This window comes from Thunnus thynnus, chromosome 6 (genome assembly GCF_963924715.1).
Source record: "Thunnus thynnus chromosome 6, fThuThy2.1, whole genome shotgun sequence".
Lineage (NCBI taxonomy): Eukaryota > Metazoa > Chordata > Actinopteri > Scombriformes > Scombridae > Thunnus > Thunnus thynnus.
The window spans coordinates 32185880-32208881 of NC_089522.1; the positions used below are offsets into that span (position 1 = coordinate 32185880).

The 23002-nt window shown below is 35.9% G+C and overlaps 3 protein-coding genes across 3 annotated transcripts in view; all 3 read left to right on the plus strand.

The window, feature by feature from the left end:
* Nucleotides 1–9262: 9262 nt before the first annotated feature.
* Nucleotides 9263–10716, plus strand: LOC137185281 (complement C1q tumor necrosis factor-related protein 3-like). The gene is made up of 4 exons (XM_067593628.1): nucleotides 9263–9311; nucleotides 9423–9485; nucleotides 9680–9808; nucleotides 10387–10716. Exons 1-4 carry the CDS (start codon nucleotides 9263–9265, stop codon nucleotides 10665–10667), a joined length of 522 nt encoding a protein of 173 aa, XP_067449729.1. The 3' UTR covers nucleotides 10668–10716.
* A 3610-nt stretch (nucleotides 10717–14326) lies between these two features.
* LOC137185408 (uncharacterized) lies at nucleotides 14327–18197 on the plus strand. The gene is made up of 9 exons (XM_067593731.1): nucleotides 14327–15156; nucleotides 15240–15281; nucleotides 15453–15515; nucleotides 15788–15850; nucleotides 16256–16318; nucleotides 16691–16753; nucleotides 16865–16927; nucleotides 17138–17266; nucleotides 17843–18197. Exons 1-9 carry the CDS (start codon nucleotides 14910–14912, stop codon nucleotides 18124–18126), a joined length of 1017 nt encoding a protein of 338 aa, XP_067449832.1. The 5' UTR covers nucleotides 14327–14909; the 3' UTR covers nucleotides 18127–18197.
* A 763-nt stretch (nucleotides 18198–18960) lies between these two features.
* The window catches only part of hdac6 (histone deacetylase 6), a 24072-nt gene continuing 20030 nt past the window's right edge, over nucleotides 18961–23002 (plus strand). Inside the window, exons 1-3 of the mRNA XM_067593458.1 lie at nucleotides 18961–19070; nucleotides 21065–21147; nucleotides 22773–22904. Of these exons, the coding sequence (XP_067449559.1) occupies nucleotides 21076–21147; nucleotides 22773–22904 (204 nt within the window). The 5' untranslated portion in view covers nucleotides 18961–19070; nucleotides 21065–21075. The remainder of the gene's footprint in view (nucleotides 19071–21064; nucleotides 21148–22772; nucleotides 22905–23002) is intronic.

Sequence of the window (23002 nt, forward strand, 5' to 3'; positions counted from 1 at the left end):
CAGCAGGAAAAACAGTGGACAAAGGCTGCGGCCTGACGTGTGGGGAGGCACGAGGGCCTGTTCAACGCTGCTTGCAGCTTTCATTGAAATGACTGTTCTGAGTAGGTTATTGCTTGAGTTGCAGCTCACACAGCAGAACTGTCTGTCATGTTTGTCCAGACTAACAGCCAGTGGTTTTATAGACGCACATCTATTTATATGGGATTAGATTCATCCATGTAACTTTTATATCAGCTTTATGGTGGATATGCTGTATATTTCCATTTTTAGTTTGGTAGTTTGACCAGAGAGTATCAGTCATCAGCCATTTATGTATTTAGCAGAGACAATATGAGATTTGACATCTGGCTGTTGATCAATTATTAATCTGCTTATTAATTTTGCCTTCTATTGCAGATCTTCTAGTCAGAGTAACAGCGTGTGAAAATAAGAGCACAGGTCGGCCCACATGTCAAAAATCATGTAAAAAAAAAACTTGAAACCTGCTGACAATAAACATACTTCACAATAATATTAATGTTAAGCATTAAATTCACAGTGTTGGAGGCCAAAATGAGCTCTGCAACACACAAGATTTGAAATAAAAGACTGACTATGAGGTTAAAATGCTGAATCTAAGCTTAATTTGTGGATATTGAAATCTGACTCTGGGAAAACCAACCCATACACACAGAAAGTTTTTCCTCACTGTAATCATTCCTCCTGTTCATACTGGATATTGAAAGATCCTCTTCAAATGTGCTTTCAATGTAAGTCATTGGGGCCAAAAGTCATTTCGTGCAAAATGCATTTAAAGGTTGATCTGAAGCTTATATGAGAGTGGAGGGGTGACAGAGAAAGATGTCACTCAACAGAGCTGTGCAGAGACCTTTAGAGGGGCAGTTGCTCAAAGTTAAAAAGGGGCACATGGAACAAGATTGTAAAACACCACATACACCAACATCATTTATAACATAATCTGTTGAACTATAGCAACTCATATTCAAGCAGAATGTAACATGGAATCTTACAGTAAACTGCATCATACTATATCATTGTCCCCCACCAGATGAAATCAAAGGTCCTGTAAAGACCAAACAAAGAATGCACTTTTGATAAGATGACAGTCTCTGATCCAGAGCATAACATATAGCTCTTCAAATCCCATAATTACACTGAAATTAAAAAACAAACAAACTACAAGACACACAACAACTGGGATGGAAAGGGGATAATCTTTAAAGAATATAAAATACAGCTAAAAATAACAGAGGGGTAGAGTTCAAAAGTAGTGCAAGAGACAGTGAGACAAAACCAGCTGCTACAGTCTTATCTTAAAAGAAACTAAACCACAAAAATATATTTTTTTGTATCTCACCTATTTCAACCTTTTAACAGCTTGTGAAAACATCATGATAACAGAGTTGTTGTGTAGTGTTAGTACCTGTATTAAATGATTATTTATTTAATTCTACTATATTACTATATTATGTCCTTTAGTTTATATTCAGATAACTGACTTCAAAACTATTTAACTATTTAAACTATATCAAGGAGATATCTGACACATTTACAGTCTTTTTAGCATCAAATTCCCTCTTTGTGTTTCCTCGGACAGTGTTTCCCTGTTGAGCTGCAGGTGGAAGTATAGTAACAAAAAGAGGAACTTTGGCACTAAAAAGACTGTAACGTTGAAAGATATCTACTTGATTTGACTCATTTGGACGCTGAAGCTTCATATTAGCTTCAGATAAACTTTTAAAGACATGTTTGCACAGAGGGAGGACTGTGGATTTTGTCCTCCATCACTTCCATTATAAGTGCATTTTGATATTCTAATGGTCAGTATGAACAGGAGTAATGATTATTAATGTTCATTTGGGCTCCTGACTGCTGTTTTAAGAGAGACTTGAAAGATTGTGAACCCGTCCTTTAATGTTGTTATATTGAAGGAAAGAACATCATTCTAACTTGTTGTTTTCTTTAAACTCAGTTCAGTGTTCAAGGATCTTTGGTGTTATTTTTATATTTGTTATCAGAGACACCTGTTTCATTCTCATACAGCAGTTCATTGACCTGTTTTATGTGTATATAAAGACGAGAACTGAGCGAGACGTGTCAGACTGCATCTTGCTGTCTAAAGAGGTGATATTTCACAATGAGGCGTGCTGCAGCTTTTGTGGCGTTGCTGCTCTGTCTGTACTGGACGAGGGCTCAGGGTGAGAGTGGAGGGGTGACAGAGAAAGATGTCACTCAGCAGGGCTGTGCAGAGACCTTCAGAGGGGCAGTTGCTCAAAGTTAAAAAGGGGCACATGGAACAAGATTGTAAAACACCACATACACCAACATCATTTATAACATAAGCTGTTGAACTATAGCAACTCATATTCAAGCAGAATGTTACATGGAATCTTACAGTAAACTGCATCATACTATATCATTGTCCCCCACCTGATGAACTCAAAGGTCCTGTAAAGACCAAGGTTTTATCATTTTAAGGGTTAATGAATGGCAGGATTAGCCAAAGGCTTCAAGTACTTTTGTCTGAAGGACTCAGTTTATGTTGTTTGACTGAACGTCATATAAAACAATTTGCTTTCAAAAACAAAAAACCCAGAGTGGTGAAAAGGCTGCTTCTTTAAAGACATTTAGCATAAACATATTGTTTCTAAACAAAGAATGCACTTTTGATATGATGACAATCTCTGATCCAGAGCATAAAATATAGCTCTTCAAATCCCATAATTACACTGAAATTAAAAAACAAACAAACTACAAGACACACAACAACTGGGATGGAAAGGGGATAATCTTTAAAGAATATAAAATACAGCTAAAAATAACAGATGGGTAGAGTTCAAAAGTAGTGCAAGAGACAGTGAGACAAAACCAGCTGCTACAGTCTTATCTTAAAAGAAACTAAACCGCAAAAATATATTTTTTTGTATCTCACCTATTTCAACCTTTTAACAGCTTGTGAAAACATCATGATAACAGAGTTGTTGTGTAGTGTTAGTACCTGTATTAAATTATTATTTATTTAATTCTACTATATTACTATATTATGTCCTTTAGTTTATATTCAGATAACTGACTTCAAAAGTATTTAACTATTTAAACTATATCAAGGAGATATCTGACACATTTACAGTCTTTTTAGCATCAAATTCCCTCTTTGTGTTTCCTCGGACAGTGTTTCCCTGTTGAGCTGCAGGTGGAAGTATAGTAACAAAAAGAGGAACTTTGGCACTAAAAAGACTGTAACGTTGAAAGATATCTACTTGATTTGACTCATTTGGACGCTGAAGCTTCATATTAGCTTCAGATAAACTTTTAAAGACATGTTTGCACAGAGGGAGGACTGTGGATTTTGTCCTCCATCACTTCCATTATAAGTGTATTTTGATATTCTAATGGTCAGTATGAACAGGAGTAATGATTATGGCAAGAAAAACCTATTTTAGTGTTCATTTGGGCTCCTGACTGCTGTTTTAAGAGAGACTTGAAAGATTGTGAACCCGTCCTTTAATGTTGTTATATTGAAGGAAAGAACATCATTCTAACTTGTTGTTTTCTTTAAACTCAGTTCAGTGTTCAAGGATCTTTGGTGTTATTTTTATATTTGTTATCAGAGACACCTGTTTCATTCTCATACAGCAGTTCATTGACCTGTTTTATGTGTATATAAAGACGAGAACTGAGCGAGACGTGTCAGACTGCATCTTGCTGTCTAAAGAGGTGATATTTCACAATGAGGCGTGCTGCAGCTTTTGTGGCGTTGCTGCTCTGTCTGTACTGGACGAGGGCTCAGGGTGAGAGTGGAGGGGTGACAGAGAATGATGTCACTCAGACTGAGGTTCAGTCTGAGATCCTGGGTGTCAAAGCAACCAGTGATCAGACTAACATCACCCCTGATATCTCGGCTGAGCTGAAGGAGCTGAGAGACATGGTGATCCAACACAGTGTGGAACTGAGGAACAGCAAGAGCAACATAGAGAAGCTGGAGCAAGAGAATACAGGTTCATTCATATACTGCTAAACAGATTCATGCAATGTTCACATATTCATTACTTTTAGGACTAATTTACTGCTTTTATCCCAGACATACAGGCCAGACTGACAGCCAGTGAAATCAAGAATGCAGTTAGATATTTACATTTTATTGAATGATATATAATTCATTCATGTTTGTGATGCTTGTCCTGTCAAGCTCAAGAGTTAAATGTAACCAAATCTTTAAGGTGTTTACTGAGATTAATATCTAAGATTCAAAATGGACCTTTTGGTAAAAAAAACCTTAATTGCATTCACAGTTTTGGAGGCCAGAATGACCGCCAGTGACAACAAAGTGGAGCAGCTCGAGAGAGAGAACACAGGTAAATAAGTAAAAATGACCTTTTATGTTAGAAAACATGTTGTTTTAAAGTCTATCAGATGTGAAGTCCAAAAGTGATGAAAGAAGGGTAAAAAGAACTATTTAGCAGAAAAAAGTTCAACATATTGATAAAATTTTACATGTGGATGTTAATCTTAATTTATTTCCTCCTCCTATGAAGACACAGGTAGGCCTACATAGTAATCAAGGAAAAAAGGGAAAACTGCTCACCATTGTCCTACTTTACAGTAAGAGTTTTAAATGTGTTCACAGTGTTGGAGGCCAGAATGACCGCCAGTGAAAATTTGGTCAAGGAACTCCAGAGAGAGAACATAGGTAAGCTTAAAAAAATCAAAGTGTGAAAACAAACTGAGTATATTATGTTAGCGATGAGAAAATACTTAGTGAGGTTAAAATGAGGGTAAGTTTCATTAATAATGTTTTGATGGGAAAAAATTAAACATGACAGAGCACAGATAAGCTACAAAAATCAATAACAAACAAAAATAGCATCGTATGATAGAAATATAAACATATTTAGTGAGAAAATGATCACAATAGAAGGTTCATAATTAACCTTTTTGTGAAAAACGTTACAGTTTTGGAGGCCACAATAAACAGCAGGGAAAAGCTGGTTTTATTCATGCAATTATCACATATTACAAATTGTCATGTCATTTTACACTTGACTGTTGATTGACTGTAAACATTTCACTATTGTAACTAGAAATGTGTTCACAGTTTTGAAGGCCAGATTGAACACTGGTGAAAAAATGGTGGAGGACCTCCAGAGGGAGAACACCGGTAAGCTGCAAAACACACAACTACCAGTTTATTAGATACACATACTGGTATTTCAAGAAGCTGGAGACAGAAAATAAAGATTCATTCACATAGTGCTAAACAGATTCATGCAATGTTCACATATTCATTACTTTTAGGACTAATTTACTGTTTTTATCCCAGACATACAGGCCAGACTGACAGACAGTGAAATCAAAAATGCAGTTGGATATTTACATTTTATTAAATGATATATAATTCATTCATGTTTGTGATGCTTGTCCTGTCAAGCTCAAGAGTTAAATGTAACCAAATCTTTAAGGTGTTTACTGAGATTAATATCTAAGATTCAAAATGGACCTTTTGGTAAAAAAACCCTTAATTGCATTCACAGTTTTGGAGGCCAGAATGACCGCCAGTGACAACAAAGTGGAGGAGCTCGAGAGAGAGAACACAGGTAAATAAGTAAAAATGACCTTTTATGTTAGAAAACATGTTGTTTTAAAGTCTATCAGATGTGAAGTCCAAAAGTGATGAAAGAGGGGTAAAAAGAAGTATTTAGCAGAAAAAAGTTCAACATATTGATAAAATTTTATATGTGGATGTTAATCTTAATTTATTTCCTCCTCTTATGAAGGCACTGGTAGGCCTACATAGTAATCAAGGAAAAAAGGGAAAACTGCTCACCATTGTCCTACTTTACAGTAAGAGTTTTAAATGTGTTCAGTGTTGGAGGCCAGAATGACCGCCAGTGAAAATTTGGTCAAGGAACTCCAGAGAGAGAACATAGGTAAGCTTAAAAAAATCAAAGTGTGAAAACAAACTGAGTATATTATGTTAGCAATGAGAAAATATTTAGTGAGGTTAAAATGAGGGTAAGTTTCATTAATAATGTTTTGATGGGAAAAAATTAAACATGACAGAGCACAGATAAGCTACAAAAATCAATAACAAACAAAAATAGCATCGTATGATAGAAATATAAACATATTTAGTGAGAAAATGATCACAATAGAAGGTTCATAATTAACCTTTTTGTGAAAAACGTTACAGTTTTGGAGGCAACAATAAACAGCAGGGAAAAGCTGGTTTTATTCATGCAATTATCACATATTACAAATTGTCATGTCATTTTACACTTGACTGTTGATTGACTGTAAACATTTCACTATTGTAACTAGAAATGTGTTCACAGTTTTGAAGGCCAGATTGAACACTGGTGAAAAAATGATGGAGGAGCTCCAGAGGGAGAACACTGGTAAGCTGCAAAACACACAACTACCAGATTATTAGATACACATACTGGTATTTCAAGAAGCTGGAGCAAGAGAATACAGCTTCATTCACATAGTGCTAAACAGATTAATGCAATGTTCACATATTCATTACTTTTAGGACTAATTTATTGTTTTTATCCCAGCCATACAGGCCAGACTGACAGCCAGTGAAATCAAGAATGCCGTTAGATATTTACATTTTATTAAATGATATATAATTCATTCATGTTTGCGATGCTTTTCCTGTCAATCTGAAGAGTTAAATGTAACCAAATCTTTAAGGTGTTTACTGAGATTAATAACTAAAATTCAAAATGGACCTTTTGGTAAAAAAAACCCCTTAATTGCATTCACAGTTTTGGAGGCCAGAATGAACGCCAGTGACAACAAAGTGGAGCAGCTCGAGAGAGAGAACACAGGTAAATAAGTAAAAATGACCTTTTATGTTAGAAAACATGTTGTTTTAAAGTCTATCAGATGTGAAGTCCAAAAGTGATGAAAGAAGGGTAAAAAGAAGTATTTAGCAGAAAAAAGTTCAACATATTGATAAAATTTTACATGTGGATGTTAATCTTAATTTATTTCCTCCTCTTATGAAGGCACAGGTAGGCCTACATAGTAATCAAGGAAAAAAGTGAAAACTGCTCACCATTGTCCTACTTTACAGTAAGAGTTTTAAATGTGTTCACAGTGTTGGAGGCCAGAATGACCGCCAGTGAAAATTTGGTTGAGGAGCTCCAGAGAGAGAACATAGGTAAACTTAAAAAAATCAAAGTGTGAAAACAAACTGAGTATATTATGTTAGCAATGAGAAAATACTTAGTGAGGTTCAAATGAGGGTAAGTTTCATTAATAATGTTTGGTGGGAAAAAAATTAAACATGACAGAGCACAGATAAGCTACAAAAATCAATAAAAAACAAAAATAGCATCATATGATAGAAATATAAACATATTTAGTGAGAAAATGATCACAATAGAAGGTTCATAATTAACCTTTTTGTGAAAAACGTTACAGTTTTGCAGACCACAATAAACAGCAGGGAAAAGCTGGTTTTATTCATGCAATTATTACAAATTACAGATTGTCATGTCATTTTACACTTGACTGTTGATCGACTGTAAACATTTCATAATAGTAACTAGAAATGTGTTCACAGACTTGGAGGCCAGATTGAACACTGGTGAAAAAGTGGTGGAGGAGCTCCAGAGGGAGAACACCAGTAAGCTGCAAAACACACAACTACCAGTTTATTAGATACACATACTGGTATTTCAAGAAGCTGGAGACAGAAAATAAAGATTCATTCACATAGTGCTAAACAGATTCATGCAATGTTCACATATTCATTACTTTTAGGACTAATTTACTGTTTTTATCCCAGCCATACAGGCCAGACTGACAGACAGTGAAATCAAGAATGCAGGTAGATATTTACATTTTATTAAATGATATATAATTCATTCATGTTTGTGATGCTTTTCCTGTCAAGCTGAAGAGTTAAATGTAACCAAATCTTTAAGGTGTTTACTGAGATTAATAACTAAAATTCAAAATGGACCTTTTGGTAGAAAAACCCCTTAATTGCATTCACAGTGTTGGAGGCCAGAATGAACGCCAGTGACAACAAAGTGGAGCAGCTCGAGAGAGAGAACACAGGTAAATAAGTAAAAATGACCTTTTATGTTAGAAAACATGTTGTTTTAAAGTCTATCAGATGTGAAGTCCAAACATGATGAAAGAAGGGTAAAAAGAACTATTTAGCAGAAAAAAGTTCAACATATTGATAAAATTTTACATGTGGATGTTAATCTTAATTTATTTCCTCCTCTTATGAAGGCACAGGTAGGCCTACATAGTAATCAAGGAAAAAAGTGAAAACTGCTCACCATTGTCCTACTTTACAGTAAGAGTTTTAAATGTGTTCACAGTGTTGGAGGCCAGAATGACCGCCAGTGAAAATTTGGTTGAGGAGCTCCAGAGAGAGAACATAGGTAAGCTTAAAAAAATCAAAGTGTGAAAACAAACTGAGTATATTATGTTAGCGATGAGAAAACATTTAGTGAGGTTCAAATGAGGGTAAGTTTCATTAATAATGTTTGGTGGGAAAAAAAATAAACATGACAGAGCACAGATAAGCTACAAAAATCAATAAAAAACAAAAATAGCATCGTATGATAGAAATATAAACATATTTAGTGAGAAAATGATCACAATAGAAGGTTCATAATTAACCTTTTTGTGAAAAACGTTACAGTTTTGCAGACCACAATAAACAGCAGGGAAAAGCTGGTTTTATTCATGCAATTATTACAAATTACAGATTGTCATGTCATTTTACACTTGACTGTTGATTCGACTGTAAATATTTCACTATTGTAACTAGAAATGTGTTCACAGATTTGGAGGCCAGATTGAACACCGGTGAAAAAGTGGTGGAGGAGCTCCAGAGGGAGAACACCAGTAAGTTGCAAAACACACAACTACCAGTTTATTAGATACACATACTGGTATTTTAAGAAGCTGGAGACAGAAAATAAAGATTCATTCACATAGTGTTAAACAGATTCATGCAATGTTCACATATTCATTACTTTTAGGACTAATTTACTGTTTTTATCCCAGCCATACAGGCCAGACTGACAGACAGTGAAATCAAAAATGCAGGTAGATATTTACATTTTATTAAATGATATATAATTCATTCATGTTTGTGATGCTTTTCCTGTCAAGCTGAAGAGTTAAATGTAACCAAATCTTTAAGGTGTTTACTGAGATTAATATCTAAGATTCAAAATGAACCTTTTGGTAAAAAACTTTCAATGTGTTCACAGTTTTGGAGGCCAGAATGACCGCCAGTGAAAATTTGGTGGATGAGCTCCAGAGAGAGAACACAGGTAAGCTGCAAAACACACAGCTGCCAGTTTATTAGATTCACATACTGGTATTTTAAGTTCCAGTTATGTATTTTACCTCCTTTACAATAAAAATGATGAATGTGTTCACAGTGTTGGAGGCCAGAATGAGCTCCAATGAAAATGAGGTGGAGGAGCTCCAGAGAGAGAATGCAGGTGAGCTGCTTATATCATGATTAAAAAGTCAAGAGAAAGTGAGAATGGCAACGGTAAATCGAGGGTCTTCCTCTGTGCAGCGGGATGCAGAGTGACATGAATACAGTTATTAAATGAGGCAGAAGTGACATTTTGCAGCTGTTATTGATGTGAGGAAAATATTCTTTCTATGTGTGTCTCCCACATTCACACAGAACGACCAAAGGTGGCGTTTTCTGTCGGCCTCACTGACGCAGGAAATGTTGGACCCTTCAGTAATGACACTACACTTAAGTTCAGTAAGATTTTCACCAACATCGGCGAGGCTTATAACCCATCTACAGGTACGTACACCTCTTTCACCCACTCACACTGATTTTATTTGAATTATTACACAATCTTATAGATTTATGATCCAACTTGTCATTTTTTGGGGAATTTCCTTTTCATGCATACCTTTTATTGCATCCCTAGTTGTCCAAGTGTGGAATATCTCTCTTGAAATTGTCTCGCCATTTTTCCATTTTGTCCTTTTTTGTATTTCTTGTCTTCTTGGTAGGATAGTTCTGGGTTGGAAGCTCTTATAAAGCTCTTTCAGATAAAGTATGTTATACTGGGATGTACATGATGCCATTATGGTGAAGGGACTTTCTCTTTTACATAGTTTGCACATGTTTTAAAGTATTATGTAGCTATTTGTATTCTATTTGGCAGTCGTTTTTTATTCTAATGGGTTCTTCTGTGAAAGCTTTGATAGTTCTCAGTTGTATTTGGTTTGGTTTGTGTTTTCACTGAATTGACTCCTTGATTAGATTTCTAACACAGTCTAACATACACAGACTTGGCAACAAATTAGACTTAGACACACACGTATAAAGCCTGACAAAAGCAATTAAAAGACTGAATTCCTCCTTTGTTGCAGGTGTCTTTACAGCCCCAGTCAGAGGAGCCTATTACTTCAGATTCAGTGCGTGGGGATATCGTGATACAAGTTTAGTAGGAATTAAACTGTATCACAATGACAAGAAAATTACTCTCTCTTTTGATACAGTTAGCGGTGGTGATGTCACCATGTCTAAAGCATTTGTTCTTCAACTGGAAAAGGGAGATGTGATCTATCTGGATCTCTGGTCAAACTCCAGTGTTTATGATGATTCCGATAATCATACCACTTTTAGTGGATTCTTACTTTTTGCTATGTGAGATCTGCTGTAAAAACACCCACAGTTGATTGCATGAAGTCTCAACAAATCTCAACATTACACTATTAAAAATATCAAATCCAAATAATCTGTTTGTGTGTATTTTTGTCTGGTTACATGAACACGACAAAAGATGAAAAACTTCTTACCTGACAAGATCAAACAACCTCTCCACAGTTTAAAAAACAAGTTACATTCTAGTGTTTTTTTTTTAGGAAAAGAAAACCCCAAAAAACTAAGACAAACTTATCCAGCAAAACTTGCTTGAAATGCATCCAAACCCCTCTGCTTATTTATTTTTATTTCTTTAAAAAAATGATTCTTTCTTTTCTTCACATGCTGTCCCCTGTTACCTATCTGTGTCCTTTTATGTTTTGTAAACCAATATCATCTCCTGTTGCCTTTGTATTTGTTAGTATGTCCATATTGTCTATATATGTATGCACTTATCAGTGAGTAAAAAAGAAAAAATCATTCTTGTGTTAATGAATATGAAGAGGATGTCACATATAATTGAAATAATTTCACAAAGCATTTTGAAGAAAAATGCTTTTACACAACTCCTGTAGTAGCACAACAGTATTCTATGACTCCATATACAACTGTTTTATGAAGAGAGAACAAAGCAACCTTTTTGTGAAAAACGTTACAGTTTTAGAGGCCAGAATAAACACGAGTGAGAATGTGGTCATGGAGCTCAAGAGAGACATCACGGTCAAGCTACAAAAACATCATTAGAAAATAAAAAGAAAAATTGCAAAATATGATGTACAAAAGTAATTGGAAAGGAGTCAAAACATTTAACAGAAATGTAACATCTGGGGTTGTTAATCAACTAATCTATTTAACCTATTAATTTTTCTCCTCTATCGCAGGTCTTTTGGTCAGAGTAACAACAACTGACAATAAGAATACAGGTAGGCCTACATAGTAACCAAGACAAAATGTGAAAACTGCTAACCATAATCCTGTTTTACAATAAAAGTGATAAATGTGTTAAGAGTGTTGGAGGCCAGAATGAGCTCCAGTGAGCTCCAGGTAGAAGAGCTCAAGAGTGAGAATTCGGCTAAAACTAACTAACTAAATAAATAACCATAAGTAAAAAGTTAAAAAGTGATGAAAGAGGAGTAAAAGTGTCTATTTAGCAGAAAAGAGTTCAACATATTGATCAGATTTTACATGTGGATGTTAATCTTAATTTATATCCTCCTCTAATGCAGAGTAACAGGAACAGAAAATAAGAGCACAGGTAGACCTACATAGTAATCAAGGAAAAATATGAAAACTGCTAACCATAGTCCTACTTCACAATAAGAGTTTTAAATGTGTTCACAGTGTTGGAGGCCAGAATGAGGTCCGATGAAAACGAGGTGGAGGAGCTCAAGAGAGAGAACGCAGGTAATCTGCTTAAATCATTATTGAAAGTCAAAATGCTGCTATCAGCATCGAACTGACTGCAGTGTCATTATGTTGTACCCTTGAAAAGCAGTTTGTCAGTGAGGAAAATATTTTACAAACAAAAGATGCAGTTACATTTCTCAGAGACTCAGTGATGTTTTCAGTATGCATGTCTCCCACGTTCACACAGACCGACCAAAGGTGGCGTTTTCAGTTGGTCTTACTGATGCAGGACATGTTGGACCCTTCAGTACTGAAATCACACTACAGTTGAGTGAAGTCTTTACCAATATCGGCCAGGCCTACAACCCAACAACAGGTATTCAGCTCTTTTATATTCAGTTTTAGTACTGATGTAGGGAGAAGTTCTGACCCCTCGCTGATTTTCTCCTCAGATGCAGGTATCTTCACAGCCCGAGTCAGAGGAGCCTACTACTTCACATTCACCATGTGGGACAACCATACATCAGCGCTGATTGGTGTTTATCTCTATCACAGTGACAAGAGAGTGATGTATATGACAGCGTCGGCTATGTCTCCACGTGATCTACATGACTCTCTGGTAAGACGACATTGTTGCAGATGAGAGCGACAATCATACCACCTTTGATGATTTTCTACTTTTCCCTCTGTGAGTGCCCACAGTTAATATTACACAGTTTGTGTTAAAAACTATGAACATTCATAAAATCCAAATAACTTGTATGTGTTTTTTTCTGGTTACATGAATACGACTTTACAAGTCAGAGAATGATCTTGCCTAAAATATTTTAAAAAGCATTTGCAATTTTATAAACAAGTTAACTTTAACTTTCAATCCCATGTTAGTGAATGACCACATCTCCTACAGTGACACTCTGTGGATTCATCTATGCACCTTAGAGCTTTATATAGTGCAGTAGAGTCTTTACATATTTGGACAGTACATGTTTTTTCTTGTGTTGGCTTTGCTCTGCAGCAGTATTTGCAAAAAATACTTGAAAAACACACGTTAATACACATCAGATGAACCATGACCCAGTTGTAGCCCTTTACAACCTGAATCTGGGAAACAAACATACACACTTTTGAACTATTCAACATTAATGTACTGTAGTTTTTAAAGGATTCACTACAAATATCAGTCCAGTGTTCAAGGATCTTTGGTGTTGTTTTTATATTTGTTATCAGAAACACCTGTTTCATTCTCATACAGCAGTTCATTGACCTGTTTTATGTGTATATAGAGACGGGAACTGAGCGAGACGTGTCAGACTGCATCTTGCTGTCTAAAGAGGTGATATTTCACAATGAGGCGTGCTGCAGCTTTTCTGGCGTTGCTGCTCTGTCTGTACTGGACGAGGGCTCAGGGTGAGAGTGGAGGGCTGACAGAGAATGATGTCACTCAACAGGGCTGTGCAGAGACCTTCAGAGGGGCAGTTGCTCAAAGTTAAGATTGTAAAACACCATATACACCGACATCATTTATAACATAAGCTGTTGAACTATAGCAACTCATATTCAAGCAGAATGTAACATGGAATCTTACAGTAAACTGCATCATACTATATCATTGTCCCCCACCTGATGAAATCAAAGGTCCTGTAAAGACCAAGGTTTTATCATTTTAAGGGTTAATGAATGGCAGGATTAGCCAAAGGCTTCAAGTACTTTTGTCTGAAGGACTCAGTTTATAATGTTTGACTAAACGACATATAAAACAATTTGCTTTGAAAAACAAAAAACCCAGAGTGGTGAAAAGGCTGCTTCTTTAAAGACATTTAGCATAAACATATTGTTTCTAAACAAAGAATGCACTTTTGATATGATGACAATCTCTGATCCAGAGCATAACATATAGCTCTTCAAATCCCATAATTACACTGAAATTAAAAAACAAACAAACTACAAGACACACAACAACTGGGATGGAAAGGGGATAATCTTTAAAGAATATAAAATACAGCTAAAAATAACAGAGAGGTAGAGTTCAAAAGTAGTGCAAGAGACAGTGAGACAAAACCAGCTGCTACAGTCTTATCTTAAAAGAAACTAAACCGCAAAAATATATTTTTTTGTATCTCACCTATTTCAACCTTTTAACAGCTTGTGAAAACATCATGATAACAGAGTTGTTGTGTAGTGTTAGTACCTGTATTAAATGATTATTTTTTTAATTATACTATATTACTATATTATGTCCTTTAGTTTATATTCAGATAACTGACTTCAAAACTATTTAACTATTTAAACTATATCAAGTGGATATCTGACACATTTACAGTCTTTTTAGCATCAAATTCCCTCTTTGTGTTTCCTCGGACAGTGTTTCCCTGTTGAGCTGCAGGTGGAAGTATAGTAACAAAAAGAGGAACTTTGGCAATAAAAAGACTGTAACGTTGAAAGATATCTACTTGATTTGACTCATTTGGACGCTGAAGCTTCATATTAGCTTCAGATAAACTTTTAAAGACATGTTTGCACAGAGGGAGGACTGTGGATTTTGTCCTCCATCACTTCCATTATAAGTGCATTTTGATATTCTAATGGTCAGTATGAACAGGAGTAATGATTATTAATGTTCATTTGGGCTCCTGACTGCTGTTTTAAGAGAGACTTGAAAGATTGTGAACCCGTCCTTTAATGTTGTTATATTGAAGGAAAGAACATCATTCTAACTTGTTGTTTGCTTTAAACTCAGTCCAGTGTTCAAGTATCTTTGGTGTTATTTTTATATTTGTTATCAGAAACACCTGTTTCATTCTCATACAGCAGTTCATTGACCTGTTTTACGTGTATATAAAGACGGGAACTGAGCGAGACGTGTCAGACTGCATCTTGCTGTCTAAAGAGGTGATATTTCACAATGAGGCGTGCTGCAGCTTTTCTGGCGTTGCTGCTCTGTCTGTACTGGACGAGGGCTCAGGGTGAGAGTGGAGGGCTGACAGAGAATGATGTCACTCAGACTGAGGTTCAGTCTGAGATCCTGGGTGTCAAAGCAACCAGTGATCAGACTAACATCACCCCTGATATCTGGGCTGAGCTGGAGGAGCTGAGAGACACGGTGATCCAACACAGTGTGGAGCTGAGGAAGCTGGAGCAAGAGAATACAGGTTCATTCATATAATGTTAAACAGATTCATGCAATGTTCACATATTCATTACTTTTAAGACTAATTTACTGTTTTTATCCCAGCCATACAGGCCAGACTGACAGACAGTGAAATCAAGAATGCAGGTAGATATTTACATTTTATTAAATGATATATAATTCATTCATGTTTGTGATGCTTGTCCTGTCAAGCTGAAGAGTTAAATGTAACAAAATCTTTAAGGTGTTTACTGAGATTAATATCTAAGATTCAAAATGGACCTTTTGGTAAAAAAAACCCCTTAATTGCATTCACAGTTTTGGAGGCCAGAATGAAGGCCAGTGACAACAAAGTGGAGCAGCTCGAGAGAGAGAACACAGGTAAATAAGTAAAAATGACCTTTTATGTTAGAAAACATGTTGTTTTAAAGTCTATCAGATGTGAAGTCCAAAAGTGATGAAAGAAGGGTAAAAAGATCTATTTAGCAGATAAAAGTTCAACATATTGATAAAATTTTACATGTGGATGTTAATCTTAATTTATTTCCTCCTCTTATGAAGGCACAGGTAGGCCTACATAGTAATCAAGGAAAAAAGTGAAAACTGCTCACCATTGTCCTACTTTACAGTAAGAGTTTTAAATGTGTTCACAGTGTTGGAGGCCAGAATGACCGCCAGTGAAAATTTGGTTGAGGAGCTCCAGAGAGAGAACATAGGTAAGCTTAAAAAAATCAAAGTGTGAAAACAAACTGAGTATATTATGTTAGCGATGAGAAAATACTTAGTGAGGTTCAAATGAGGGTAAGTTTCATTAATAATGTTTTGATGGGAAAAAATTAAACATGACAGAGCACAGATAAGCTACAAAAATCAATAAAAAACAAAAATAGCATCATATGATAGAAATATAAACATATTTAGTGAGAAAATGATCACAATAGAAGGTTCATAATTAACCTTTTTGTGAAAAATGTTACAGTTTTGGAGGCAACAATAAACAGCAGGGAAAAGCTGGTTTTATTCATGCAATTATTACAAATTACAGATTGTCATGTCATTTTACACTTGACTGTTGATTGACTGTAAACATTTCACTATAGTAACTAGAAATGTGTTCACAGATTTGAAGGCCAGATTGAACACCGGTGAAAAAGTGGTGGAGGAGCTCCAGAGGGAGAACACCAGTAAGCTGCAAAACACACAGCTGTCAGTTTATTAGATTCACATACTGGTATTTCAAGAAGCTGGAGACAGAAAATAAAGATTCATTCACATAGTGCTAAACAGATTCATGCAATGTTCACATATTCATTACTTTTAGGACTAATTTACTGTTTTTATCCCAGCCATACAGGCCAGACTGACAGACAGTGAAATCAAAAATGCAGTTAGATATTTACATTTTATTAAATGATATATAATTCATTCATGTTTGTGATGCTTTTCCTGTCAAGCTGAAGAGTTAAATGTAACAAACTGTTAAAGGTGTTTACTGAGATTAATATCTAAGATTCAAAATGAACCTTTTGGTAAAAAAACTTTCAATGTGTTCACAGTTTTGGAGGCCAGAATCACCGCCAGTGAAAATTTGGTGGATGAGCTCGAGACGGAGAACATTTGTAAGCTGCAAAACACACAGCTGCCAGTTTATTAGATTCACATACTGGTATTTTAAGTTCCAGTTATGTATTTTACCTCCTTTACAATAAAAATGATGAATGTGTTCACAGTGTTGGAGGTCAGAGTGAGCTCCAATGAAAATGACGTGGAGGAGCTCCAGAGAGAGAATGCAGGTGAGCTGCTTATATCATGATTAAAAAGTCAAAATGTCATATTACAGTAGCAGTGAGAATGGCAACGGTAAATCGAGGGTCTTCCTCTGTGCAGCGGGATGCAGAGTGACATGAATACAGTTATTAAATGAGGCAGAAGTGACATTTTGCAGCTGTTATTGATGTGAGAGGAAAATATTCTCTCTATGTGTGTCTCCCACATTCACACAGAACAACCAAAGGTGGCGTTTTCTGTCGGCCTCACTGACGCAGGAAATGTTGGACCCTTCAGTAATGACATCACACTTAAGTTCAGTAAGATTTTCACCAACATCGGCCAGGCTTATAACCCATCTACAGGTATGTACACCTCTTTCACCCACTCACACTGATTTTATTTGAATTATTACACAATCTTATAGATTTATGATCCAACTTGTCATTTTTTCTGGAATTTCCTTTTCTTGCATAACTTTTATTGCATCCCTAGTTGTCCAAGTGTGGAATATCTCTCTTGAAATTGTCTCGCCATTTTTCCATTTTGTCCTTTTTTGTATTTCTTGTCTTCTTGGTAGGCTAGTTCTGGGTTGGAAGCTCTTATAAAGCTCTTTCAGATAAAGTATGTTATACTGGGATGTACATGATGCCATTATGGTGAAGGGACTTTCTCTTTTACATAGTTTGCACATGTTTTAAAGTATTATGTAGCTATTTGTATTCTATTTGGCAGTCGTTTTTTATTCTAATGGGTTCTTCTGTGAAAGCTTTGATAGTTCTCACTTGTATTTGTTTTGGTTTGTGTTTTCACTGAATTGACTCCTTGATTAGATTTCTAACACAGTCTAACATACACAGACTTGGCAACAAATTAGACTTAGACACACGTATAAAGCCTGACAAAAGCAATTAAAAGACTGAATTCCTCCTTTGTTGCAGGTGTCTTTACAGCCCCAGTCAGAGGAACCTACTACTTCAGATTCAACGCTCGGGAATCACAGGATACAAAGTTAGTAGGAATTATACTGTATCACAATGACAAGCAAATTACTCTCTCTTTTGATAGAGTTGTTAGCCATGGTTATGTCACCGTGTCTAATGCATTTGTTCTTCAACTGGAAAAGGGAGATGTGATCTATCTGGATCTCTGGGAAAACTCCAGTGTTTATGATGATCGCTATAATCATACCACTTTTAGTGGATTCCTACTTTTTGCTATGTGAGTTCTGCTGTAAAAACACCCACAGTTGATTGCATGAAGTCTCAACATTACAGTATTAAAAATATCAAATCCAAATAATCTGTTTGTGTGTATTTTTGTCTGGTTACATGAACATGACACGATGAAAAACTTCTTAACTGACAATATGAAACAACCTCTCCACAGTTTAAAAAACAAGTTACATTCTAGTGTTTTGTTTTTTTTCAGGAAAAAATAAAAATAATTAATGCTGCAAGCAGCGTTGGTCAGGACCTCGCACTCTGGCCCGTTGGGATCAGATCAATTTGCTTTTTAAAAATGAGGGATATTTCTTACAAGTGTGGTGTGCTTTTATTTTGAAAGTTTGATTGACAGGATGAGAATTTTCTGCAGGGCGAGACATGTCGGTCTTGCTCACACCTGCGTGATCAAAATCATGCAAGTTTTGGGCCCATTCACTTGAATTTCAATTAGTAAATTGAAAACTCTTGATGAGTTTGTGTCTAAAAGAAATTAATTACCTAATTTTCATTTGTAGTTGTTTTTTTTTGTGAGAACAGTTTGCAGCAGAAGCTGCAGGAGGAATGATTACAGCAAGAAAAACCTTTTTCAGTGTTCATTTGGGCTCCTGACTGTTGTTTTAAGACACACTTGAAAAATTATGAACCCCTCCTTTAATGTTTAATGTTTAGGATCCTTTTAACTTGTTTAAATCATCTTTCTGTTTAAATAAAAAAATATTATTGTTATTATAAATCCTCCTAAAAGCTTTTAAAAATGAGTGACAGTTCGATTAGAGAGCCCTGACAGACAAACACGTGGTGTTTATTTATTTATTTATATACGTCACCAGGCCGCGCCGCCCCTCCCTGCCGGGTGACGTCATGTGCATTGGACGGTTGTGGAGCTCAGTTGGCGCTCAGCAGCTCTGACAGAAACGGAGGACGTGAGGAAAAGAAAGCTGCCGTGAGTCTGAATTTATCTGTTTGAAGGTTTGGACGTTTCCCGCTAAGAGGACGGACTGTTAGCCGACTTAAATTAACGTAACTGAGTGATTATAAACAGCTGAGAGCTAACGTGGAAGCTAACAGGTTAGCTCAGCTGCTGTTTACACTGTTGCCAGGCTGCTGTTTGAGCCTCTCATGTAGCAGCTTTACATTCATCACAGAGACACAACATGTTTTACAATCCTCAAAGACTCTTTAACCACCTGGATGAGAAAATATTCACTCTGCTGCATCATTTAGCGGCTTTTTTTAACGTTTCTCCTGAGCTGTGACTCTTGTTTCTGGATCCAAAACAAAGATGGTGTCTGGTTGATATCTGGACAAGAGTTACAGCTTTGGAGGAAAAACGTTAAAAGAAATCTTTTTTTACTGAATATTTTGTCACCCAGATACTCAGAAGAGTCTTTTAAGATTCTGGAAATACATAAAGAACAATCAATCATATCTGTCATTGTGGTGAATTTGCCAGATTAAGATTTAATTTCGAAAGAAATATTTGTTCCTTTTGAAAAATACAGACACTGAAACCGGAAAGATTTAGGTTTCACTTTTTGAATGTAGATTATAATATGGACTATATAAAGGTGTTGATTACCTGCAGCCCTCAACTTCAACTTACTATTTAAAGTTAAGGGCGTTGGTTTGGTTTTAAGGACATTTTCTGTGTATATAAACCTGCTCTGTGTCTCGTCTCTTTCATGTCCACATACACACTTAAAGAGCCTGAACGTAAAATATTAACTTTCTTTATTTACTGAATATGTATTTGCTGACTTGCCTGAATCTGGACTTGTAGCCTATCATCATTTTTTTTCCCTCAGATTTACATGCTTTTTATCTGACACCAAAATAAATATTTAATATTAACATTTCATAGAACAAAAAAAAAGTTACAAAAATAAAAGTATGAAAGCCTGTAGATGATTTGTTACTCTGTTTAAACCAACTATCTGGTTTTCAAACCTCACCTGAGATTCTGCAGCTCTGTCTGATATCTTTAAATCACTTCAAAACCTTCTACTTGTATTATTTTTCATTCAACTCCTAAACGTATGTCTCGATCTTTCACTGTGACGTCAGAGCTCACCTGTCTGTGTGTCTGACAGGATTTTTATAATAAAATGATGCCTGACAGTCACAAGCAAATCAGTTGGACAAGTTCTGGCTAATTTACCTTTTAAATAATGTTCTGATGTCATAGTGAAATATCTAGCTGTGAGTTTAGGAGCTGAATGAAAAATAATAAATAATAATAAATAAATAAAGCAGTTTTTGATTTAAAGATGTCAATCAACAAAGTGAACGAAGTGCATGAAAAACCTCGTATTATGTCATATCTGCTGCTGACTCTGCGTACTGAACCAAAACAAATCCCACTCTGGTCATGTGACCGTTAACGTGAAGGGAAGTGATGTAAGACAAAGAACCCGGAGTCATCAGATGTTTAGCACCTTTGCTTAAAAAGGGATTGAATGTAAAATCTAGAGCTGTGACCAACGATTATTTCTATCGATTAATATGCTGATTATTTTCCGATTGATTGTTTTGTCTATAAAATTTGAGTGAATAGTACTAAATTGGTCTTGTCAAATGTCAAATGGAGTCAAATGTGACGTCTTCAGATGTTTTGTTTTGTTTGATCAGCAAAGATATTCAGTTTACTGTCATGAAATCATCAAATCATCACATTTGAGAAGCAAATTTCTGAAAGTTTTGCTTAAAAATTACTTAAATGATTATTTGATTATAGTTGTCAATAAATTTTCTCTCGATCGACTAATCTTGATGAATCTGTGTGAATCTCTGCTGCTCAGACAAAACATTTCAAGACGTCACTTTGGCTTCAGTAACTGTGATTTACAATTATTTTATACACCAAACAATTAATCAATCAATCAATCAAGAAAATAATCTGGCAGATTAATGTCATGTATGTGTTGATGTTTCTTTCAGGTGGATCAGAGATGCCGTCTGGATCAGATCCTCCAGGATCTGGACTGAAGTCAGTCAGAAGATCTCCTCGTCTGTCTCCTCAGGTAAGTCAGGTGACACACGCGCACGCACACACACACACACACACACACACACACACACACACACACACACACACACACACACACACACACACACACACACACACAGTCTGTTCAAACTAACTACAGCTGCAACGATTAGTCAACTAATCGTTTAGTTACCAACAATTCAATTAATAACCAACCATTTTGATAATCAATTAATTGTTTTGAGTCATTTTTTAAGAAGAAAAAGTCTTTTCTTTTAGTCTCTATGACAGTAAACTGAATATCTTTGCCCAATACGACATTTGAGGATGACATCTTGGACTTCAGGAAACTTTAATCAACATTTTTCACCATTTTCTGACATTTTATAGACCAAACAAATAATCGATTAATTGAGAAAATAATCAGCAGATTAATCAATAATGGAAATAATTGTTAGTTGCAGCCCTAAAACTAACAGCAGATCAGTTTTAGAACAGGAGCTGGATCACTGGATCTACTGCAGAGATGGTTTCATTCAGCTTTTTATTGATCAGGAAGTAATAAATGTTTTTAACATGAAGCCTGATCCTGAGGATCCGACCTGAAGCAGCCATGGGTCTAAATCCACTTTTAAAGGAACAGTTCAACATTTTTTGGCAAACACAATCAGCTGGATGTCAGGATGTGGTTAGCACATATCCTGTATATAACGCTGGATGTAGTGAGGTGTGACATCACCTGAACCGGTTTGGAGCCCAGAGTTGCAGTTCATGGTCGAATGCAGGGTTTTGCCTTTTGCACTCTGGAAACACGACCTGCTACCTCGGACCCAAGCTAAGACACGTTAGCTACTTTAGCTAAATTATGCTAACAGGACAGGTATCGTATTCAAGTAACATTAAACAGTGAGAGTCTTGTCTGTTTACAGACATTAGATCAAACAACTGAGGCCCTAAAATTGTTCCTTGAGGAACTCCAGATACAGGATTTTGTACCAGAGCTGCAACTAACGATTATTTTCATGATTGATTGATCTACAGATTGTTTTGTTTTTTTTTGATTAATTAATTCATGCTATCTATAAACTGTCAAACATTTGTCTTGTTTTGTCTGATCAATAGTCTGAGCAGCAAAAATCACATCAAGAGAAGCTCGAATCATAAAAAAATCACTTTTAATTTAATTAATTGATTATCAAAATAACGGCTGATTAATTTCGACTAATCGTTGCAGCTCTTGTCTGCACATGAGATTAGAATAACAGCAGACTTTTAATCAGTTCTTGTTAAAGAAAGATACTGTATGTATGCAGTTATTAGGATTACTGAGAGCTCTTGAACGTCTCTTGATCCACAAAAGGAACATAACGAGTTTATTAGTAGAGTAGGTGTGATTTTAGTTGCGTAATAAGGTTTATTGTGATTTAGTGACAACAGCAGCTGTCAATCATCTACCAGAGCTGCAGTTTGACCTCAAGTCCGCTCGACTCGCTTCACTTCACACGTTCACAAAGTGTTTTCATGTTAACAGATAAATGTTTTACTCTTCGGTCAGTTTGCAGACAGTCGAAGACACATGATCAGAAGCTGAGAACTGCTGTGTGTGTGTGTTTGTGTGTGTGTGTGTGTTTGTGTGTGTGTGTTTGTGTGTGTTTTCAGGGAGTCAACAGCAATAAAGGAGACGAGGAGAAGAAAGGAGAAAGCAGCCTGCAGAAGGCGAAGAGGAAAGGAAGGATGGAGAGAAGCAGAGAGGAGAGAGAAGAAGAGCTGGACGTCAAACTGCAGCAGCTGGTGAGAAACTGATCGACACGTGTCGAGTGTTTTATCTGATCAATAGTGTTCTCTGATCAAATGATGATATATTGAATATCTGCTGATAAGAGTCCGTT

Coding starts and splice junctions, on each gene's coding strand:
- LOC137185408 (XM_067593731.1), top strand. CDS start 14,910: ATGAGGCGTGCTGCAGCTTTTCTGGCGTTGCTGCTCTGTCTGTACTGG. Junction 15,157..15,239: donor GCTGGAGCAAGAGAATACAG/GTTCATTCATAT, acceptor TTTTTATCCCAG/CCATACAGGCCAGACTGACA. Junction 15,516..15,787: donor GCTCGAGAGAGAGAACACAG/GTAAATAAGTAA, acceptor ATGTGTTCACAG/TGTTGGAGGCCAGAATGACC.
- LOC137185281 (XM_067593628.1), top strand. CDS start 9,263: ATGACCGCCAGTGAAAATTTGGTGGATGAGCTCCAGAGAGAGAACACA. Junction 9,486..9,679: donor GCTCCAGAGAGAGAATGCAG/GTGAGCTGCTTA, acceptor ACATTCACACAG/AACGACCAAAGGTGGCGTTT. Junction 9,809..10,386: donor GGCTTATAACCCATCTACAG/GTACGTACACCT, acceptor CCTTTGTTGCAG/GTGTCTTTACAGCCCCAGTC.